General features: G+C 42.7%; 1 protein-coding gene across 1 annotated transcript in view; it reads right to left on the bottom strand.

Moving 5' to 3' along the window:
- si:dkey-106n21.1 (solute carrier family 23 member 2) overlaps window positions 1-7500 on the bottom strand; it is a 38359-nt gene that overhangs the window by 5052 nt on the left and 25807 nt on the right. Inside the window, exons 8-9 of the mRNA XM_034534526.1 lie at window positions 6806-7059; window positions 2499-2663 (exon numbers count right to left, since the gene is read on the bottom strand). Of these exons, the coding sequence (XP_034390417.1) occupies window positions 2499-2663; window positions 6806-7059 (419 nt within the window). The remainder of the gene's footprint in view (window positions 1-2498; window positions 2664-6805; window positions 7060-7500) is intronic.

Genomic DNA, 7500 nt, shown 5'->3' with positions numbered 1-7500 from the left:
TAGTATGACAATATATGTAAATATTCTTTTTTAGATATATATATATTTGTATATATATTTACATATATTATAGTTATGACTATATATGTAAATATTCTTTTATATATATATATATATTTTTATATATATTTACATATATTATAGCTATGACTATATATGTAAATATTCTTTTTTAGATAAATATATATATTTTATATATATATATTATAGCTATGACTATATATGTAAATATTCTTTTTTAGATAAATATATATATTTTATATATATATATTTATATATATATATTATAGCTATGACTATATATGTAAATATTCTTTTTTTAAATATTTGTCATGAACACATTCCCACAGACTGTGAATATTACCCTCCCACCACGTCACGGTCGACGTGTCTCGAGTGAGCTCCGTCTTGACTTCATGAAACGCTCCGGGGCTCTGGATCCAAGCCGTTATTACTCCTCTGGGGGAAGGAAAGCACGTACACCCGATCTCGTCCTTCACTTCTCACCTCTCGTACATAAAAAGCCCTTTGGAAATAATATTTGTAGGCGAGTATTTTAACATGTTTTTGTGTGGTTTATTCCTTCGCGCCCTCGGCCATGAGACTCAAATGAATCATCGCTACACACTCTCTGGGTGGAACTCTGGCTCTCAGTACCAGGAATTCAGTGATTAAACATAAACGGAATACTCCTTTATTTTTTTATTTTTCTGGCAAATATTCCCTGAAACTCCCCCACTGCTCGCAGTCCGTCATCAGAATACCTGCGGTGCTCTTTAAAAAAGGAGCGGGTTCGAGGCCAACAGGTGCATTTACGAAGGCCCGGGAAACTTCCCTGACGTCACCGTGGCGATGTGGCAAATGATCAAACACCTAAAAAAAGAGTTTCCTGTCTTCTGATTGTTAAGAAATGTTTTTTTTTTCAAATGGGCAGCGGCGCTAAGGATATGCTTTAATCACACAGAGGTCGGACCTCGTGCCAGGAAACAGGATCACAGATGACCTGAGCTCGGTCGGTTGCCTGGGCAACCTCGACTTCAAGTGCATCGCCGCCCGAAAGGACACCTATGGGTGCATTATGGATTCACCTTATAGATTGTATCACCCTTTGATCTCAATTTTAAATAGTAACTACTTTTCTTTTTACAATTATCTTTATTTTTATTATATAATATTTGTATTATTTGTTTTATCTGCAACCTTTTATTATTATTATTATTATTATTATTACCATCATTATTATTATTATATTTTTATTTATTAGGAATTTAAGCTACCCAAAATAATTTCATATATATATATAATATTTATTAGTTGATTGCCCATAGAAATGGTAGATTCTTTTGCTTGTATTTCAGGGTCAGTCACAGGTTACCGGGTCACAGAGTCACAGGGTCACAGGTTACCGGGTCACAGAGTCACAGGGTCACAGGTTACCGGGTCACAGAGTCACAGGGTCACAGGGTCACAGAGTCACAGAGTCACAGGTCACAGAGTCACAGGGTCACAGAGTCACAGGGTCACAGAGTCACAGAGTCACAGGTCACCGGGTCACAGAGTCACAGGTCACCGGGTCACAGGGTCACAGGGTCACAGAGTCACAGGGTCACAGGGTCACAGAGTCACAGAGTTACAGAGTCACAGGGTCACAGGTCACCGGGTCACAGAGTCACAGAGTCACCGGGTCACAGAGTCACAGGGTCACAGAGTCACAGGGTCACAGGGTCACAGAGTCACAGGGTCACAGAGTTACAGAGTCACAGGGTCACAGGTCACCGGGTCACAGAGTCACAGAGTCACCGGGTCACAGAGTCACAGGGTCACAGGTCACCGGGTCACAGAGTCACAGGTCACCGGGTCACAGAGTCACAGGTCACCGGGTCACAGAGTCACAGGGTCACAGGTCACCGGGTCACAGAGTCACAGGGTCACAGGTCACCGGGTCACAGAGTCACAGAGTCACCGGGTCACAGAGTCACAGGGTCACAGGTCACCGGGTCACAGAGTCACAGAGTCACAGGGTCACAGGTCACCGGGTCACAGAGTCACAGAGTCACAGAGTCACAGGGTCACAGGGTCACAGGGTCACAAAGTCACAGGGTCACAGAGTCACAGGTCACCGGGTCACAGAGTCACAGAGTCACAGGGTCACAGAGTCACAGGGTCACAGGGTCACAGAGTCACAGAGTCACAGGTCACCGGGTCACAGAGTCACAGGGTCACAGGGTCACAAGGTCACAGAGTCACAGGTCACCGGGTCACAGGGTCACAGGGTCACAGAGTCACAGGTCACCGGGTCACAGAGTCACAGGGTCACAGGGTCACAGGGTCACAGAGTTACAGGTCACCGGGTCACAGAGTCACAGGGTCACAGGGTCACAGGGTCACAAGGTCACAAGGTCACAGAGTCACAGGTCACCGGGTCAGAGTCAATACTCAATATTTAGATAAAAGCGTCCACCAAATGAAACACAACATGTCGTGGCCCCGAAGTTTACCTGGAGGTTGGATATTCCCACCGCCGCGATCATTCCGAACATAACGAGGAACATGCCTCCGATGACCGGGTCCGGGATGGTGATAAAAACCGCTCCGAACTTCCCAAAGATCCCCAGGACGATCATCAGGACGCCGGTCGTCTGCAGGACCAGTCTGCTGCCAACCTGGTTAGAGGGGGGGGGGGGGCAGAGGCCCATGATTTAATCATGTTAACGTGCCGCCGCAGTAAAGAAGTCCATCAAGTCTGCAACTTAATACTCAAAAACCAGTCCTCTTTTTATGGATGCGCTCTTGTTTTGATGCTGCTGGCGGTGGGCGCTCCAAGAGCTTTCTCACTTTTGCGTTGTCACGGTGACGCGACGGTCCCTGACCAGGCTCGGGGATACTCATATTTTAAAGTGTCAGTCTGCTGAGCAGCTCAGGCCGCGAGACTCGCAAACAAATGAATAAATCATTAAAAAACTGTATAGGCTTCCCTATAATAATCAAAAGGTTAAACCCCATTTGACCCCTGACCCCTGTAACCATGCTCACTCTCTCCCCTCAAGAAGTGCTCCAGGTCCACGAAGGCCGAGCTTTAACGATGATGTCATCTCACGATTGCGTGTATATATTTTGTTGTGTGTATATGTTTTTGTCTATTTATACTATAGTACAAGTAGTGATACCACAAATATACTAGTAATTCAAGTAAGTACAAAAGTGCATACATGATAAATAAAATGTTCTATTAATCATTTGAACCGGTAAAATAAACGTATAAAGTATAAAGTAGAATAAAATGGATGTAGTTCTAAATTGTGCTTGAGTAAATGTCCTGGCAACAGTTACATTCCCCCAACTGGTTTCTTGTGAGAACATAACTCTGAACACCGGCGTCCTCCGTGCTCATAACTGGCCGACGGCCACAGGAGATGGATTATTAATGGATTTACAACATCAACAAACCCAATGACATTACAGCCTCCTGGCTCTCACCCACGTCCCCACCCTCATAAATCAACATTACTTGAGAATTTTACAAGTCCATTTTTTCGCTGCGGCAAAGAGCAAAAGGAGCTTTTCCTGAAAGGCCGCACTCACTAAAGTCCACTAGAGTATATATTAATATATATATATATATTTAAATATGTTTTTTTAATATTCATTATTTATGTATTTATTTTATTTTTTATATATTTATATATATATATATTTTTTTTTTAATATATTAAAATATACATATACTTAAATATGTTTTTTTATATTTATTTATTATTTATGTATTTCTTTTATTTTTTATATATTTATATTTTAAAAAATATATATATATATATATGTTTTTTTTCTTGAGCGAGAGTATATATATTTAAATATTCTTTTTTATATATATTTTAAATTATTTATTAAATTTTTTTATATTTCTATATTATTATTTTTAAATATATATATATATATATATATATATACATATATAAATATGTTTTTTTATATTTATTTATTATTATTATTTATTTATTTTAAATATATTAAATATATATATATATATATATATATATTTAAATATGTTTCTTTTCTTAAGCGAGGAAAGACAGCAGGACCGATATACCCCCTCGGCACTTCCATCCCAGTATATAAAGGAGCATCCGAAGCTTAATGTTTCTGTCAGCAGGAAGCTTACGGCTGGTTTACGCCGAGCGTGTTAAAAGGTTCGCTTCAACCAAAAGGAGGATCATTTATGTATCCTTGCTCCTAATACAGCAGTTTGACACAAGTCCCATAAATCCAGTTGTAAGCTCACCACTCAACACTTGAGTGACTTGAAGGTAACACGGTGAGTTCATGCTCAATTTGTGGGCGACGGACTCCTTTAAAGTCAAAATGTGGTTTGGATTGTACTGGGTGGACTTATATAAGGTTATTTTTGTAGATATAGGTCCTTTCTCTCTTATTAAAAGGTTATGCTGGACCGTGCGAAGGCCTCACGAAAAAAGTGACACACACACACACACACAATTCAATTCAATTCAATTCAGTTTATTTTGTATAGCCCAATATCACAAATTACAAATTTGCCTCAGAGGGCTTTACAATCTGTACACATACGACATCCCTGTCCCAGGACCTCACATCGAATCAGGAAAAACTCCCCAAAAATAACCTTTGACAGGGAAAAAAGGGAAGAAACCTTCAGGAGAGCAACAGAGGAGGATCCCTCTCCCCGGATGGACAGAAGCAATAGATGTCATGTGTACAGAATGAACAGCATTTACAAAGTTACATAAACACATTACATGAATATGACAATGTATGAATGGAACTCCAATCCATGAAACAGAAGGAGGTAGAGAGGAGGGGGCGGGGCATCAGCAGGGCCAATGGGAGGCCGGCTCACCAGCATCAGACACCTCCAGGTCCAATGGACCCTATAAGACGTGAAGTCACAACGACTCCGGGGAGGAAGCAGAGTTAATAAGGTGCAATGGAGAGATGTAAATGTATCCATAAGGAGAGATAGAAGAGGAGAGAGGTGCTCAGTGTATCCTAAAACATCCCCCAGCAGCCTATAAGCCTATAGCAGCATATCAAGGGGCTCGACCAGGGCAAACCTGATTCAGCCCTAACTATAAGCACTATCAAACAGGAAAGTCTTAAGTCTATTCTTGAATGAGGTGACTGTGTCTGCCTCCCGGACTGAAAGTGGAAGCTGGTTCCATAAAAGAGGAGCTTGATAACTGAAGGCTCTGGCTCCCATCCTACTTTTTAGGACTCTAGGAACCACAAGTAGCCCCGCATTTAGTGAGCGCAGCTCTCTAGTGGGGCAATATGGTACTACAAGCTCCTTAAGATATGATGGTGCATCACCAATCAAGGCTTTGTAGGTGAGGAGAAGAATTTTAAATGTGATTCTTGATTTTACAGGGAGCCAGTGCAGCGCAGCTAATACAGGAGTAATGTGATCTCTTTTATTAGTTTTTGTGAGTACACGAGCTGCAGCATTCTGGATCAACTGGAGGGATTTAAGAGACTTATTAGGGCAGCCTGATAATAAGGAGTTGCAGTAATCTAGTCTGGAAGTAACAAACGCGTGAACCAGCTTTTTTGCATCTTTTGAGACAAGATGTGCCTGATTTTTGAAATGTTACGTAGATGAAAAAATGCAATCCTTGAGATTTGCTTAACGTGGGAGTTAAAGGACAAGTCTCGGTCAAAGATAACGCCGAGATTCTTTACAGTGGTGTTGGATGCCAGGGCAATGCCATCTACAGAAACCACATCACCAGATAATTGATCTCTGAGGTGTTCAGGGCCCAGCAAAATAACTTCAGTTTTGTCTGAGTTTAACATCAGGAAGTTGCAGGTCATCCATGTTTTTATGTCTTTAAGACATTCTTGAATTTTAGCGAGCTGGTTGGTCTCCTCTGGTTTGATCGATAGATATAATTGAGTATCGTCTGCATAGCAATGAAAGTTTATGCAGTGTTTCCTGATAATATTGCCCAAAGGAAGCATATATAAGGTAAATAAAATTGGTCCAAGCACAGAACCTTGTGGAACTCCGTGATTAACGTTGGTGGTCATTGAGGCTTCATCGTTTACAAATACAAATTGAGATCGATCTGATAAATAGGATTTAAACCAACTTAGTGCGGTACCTGAAATGCCAATCGACTGATCCAGTCTCTGTAACAGGATGTCATGATCAATGGTGTCGAACGCAGCACTAAGGTCTAATAATACCAGTACGGAGATGAGTCCTTTATCTGATGCAATTAGGAGGTCATTTGTAATTTTCACCAGTGCTGTCTCTGTGCTGTGGTGTTTTCTAAATCCTGACTGAAACTCCTCAAATAAACTATTCTGATGTAGGAAGTCGCACAACTGATTTGCGACTACTTTCTCAAGGATCTTAGAGAGGAAGGGAAGGTTAGAGATCGGTCTGTAGTTAGCCAACACCTCTGGATTAAGAGTGGGCTTTTTCAGGAGAGGTTTAATTACAGCTACTTTGAAGGAATGTGTTACATGGCCTGTTAGCAAAGACACATTAACAATATCCAGCAGAGAGGTGCCAATTAAAGGCAACACGGCTTTAAGCAGCCTTGTTGGGATGAGGTCTAAGAGACAGGTAGACGGTTTAGAAGTAGAAACCATTGAGGACAATTGGTCTAGGTTAATGGGAGAAAAGCTATCCAAATATACACCAGGGCATACAGCCGTTTCCAAGGCCACTCCTCTTGATGACAGATCGGTAGTAGTTAAGGGCAAGAGAGCATCAATCTTGCCTCTAATAGTTAAAATCTTTTCACACACACACACACACACCTACCTTGGTGATGCCCAGCGCGGCGATGTTCTGGCTGTAGGAGGTGGTTCCGTTCCCGGTTCCCCACAGCGCCGCCAGGATGCAGCCGATGCCCTCCACGGCGATGCCTCGGTTTATGGCGTGAGTCGGTGGCGGCGGGGCGCCGCACAGCCGAGCGCAGGCGTAGTAGTCGCCGATGGACTCCATGGTGGACGCCAAGACGCCCGCCGTCATACCCAACACCGAGGACACGCTCACCGTGGGCACACCCCACTGACCTGTGTGTGTGTGTGTGGGGGGGGGGGAAACGATCCATATTTAGGTTTTCGACGGCTGGGTAGCAGACGACCCCGAGAGGGTTCACACAGCATGTTAAAAAGACAAGCCCCGCCTCCTGAACCATCGAGATCAGCCAGACCAAAGGCCGCCTACATCTACCGCTGTCATAAACACCTGGACGGGTCCTCATGCCCCCCCACCAACAAAGTCTTTCTAGCTGGATTCTATTTCAAATGTAAGAATGTTCCGAGCATGTGATTCAAGACATTTATTGAGCATGTTTCCACTGAAGACATTGGGGGGGGGGGGGGGTGTTCTCCATCTGGGTTCTCCATCTGGACTCGATTCAGACATGCTGGCGTCTTTATATCTGGGGTGTCCGGCCTCTTTGGGTAAAGTGGAGCAACATGGTTGCGATGTGACACATCAAATGGCCATGT

The sequence above is a fragment of the Cyclopterus lumpus genome, chromosome 6 (genome assembly GCF_009769545.1).
Source record: "Cyclopterus lumpus isolate fCycLum1 chromosome 6, fCycLum1.pri, whole genome shotgun sequence".
Classification (NCBI taxonomy): Eukaryota; Metazoa; Chordata; class Actinopteri; order Perciformes; family Cyclopteridae; genus Cyclopterus; species Cyclopterus lumpus.
Note: the sequence above shows the minus strand (reverse complement) of the source record. Positions and strands in the feature narration are given on the sequence as shown.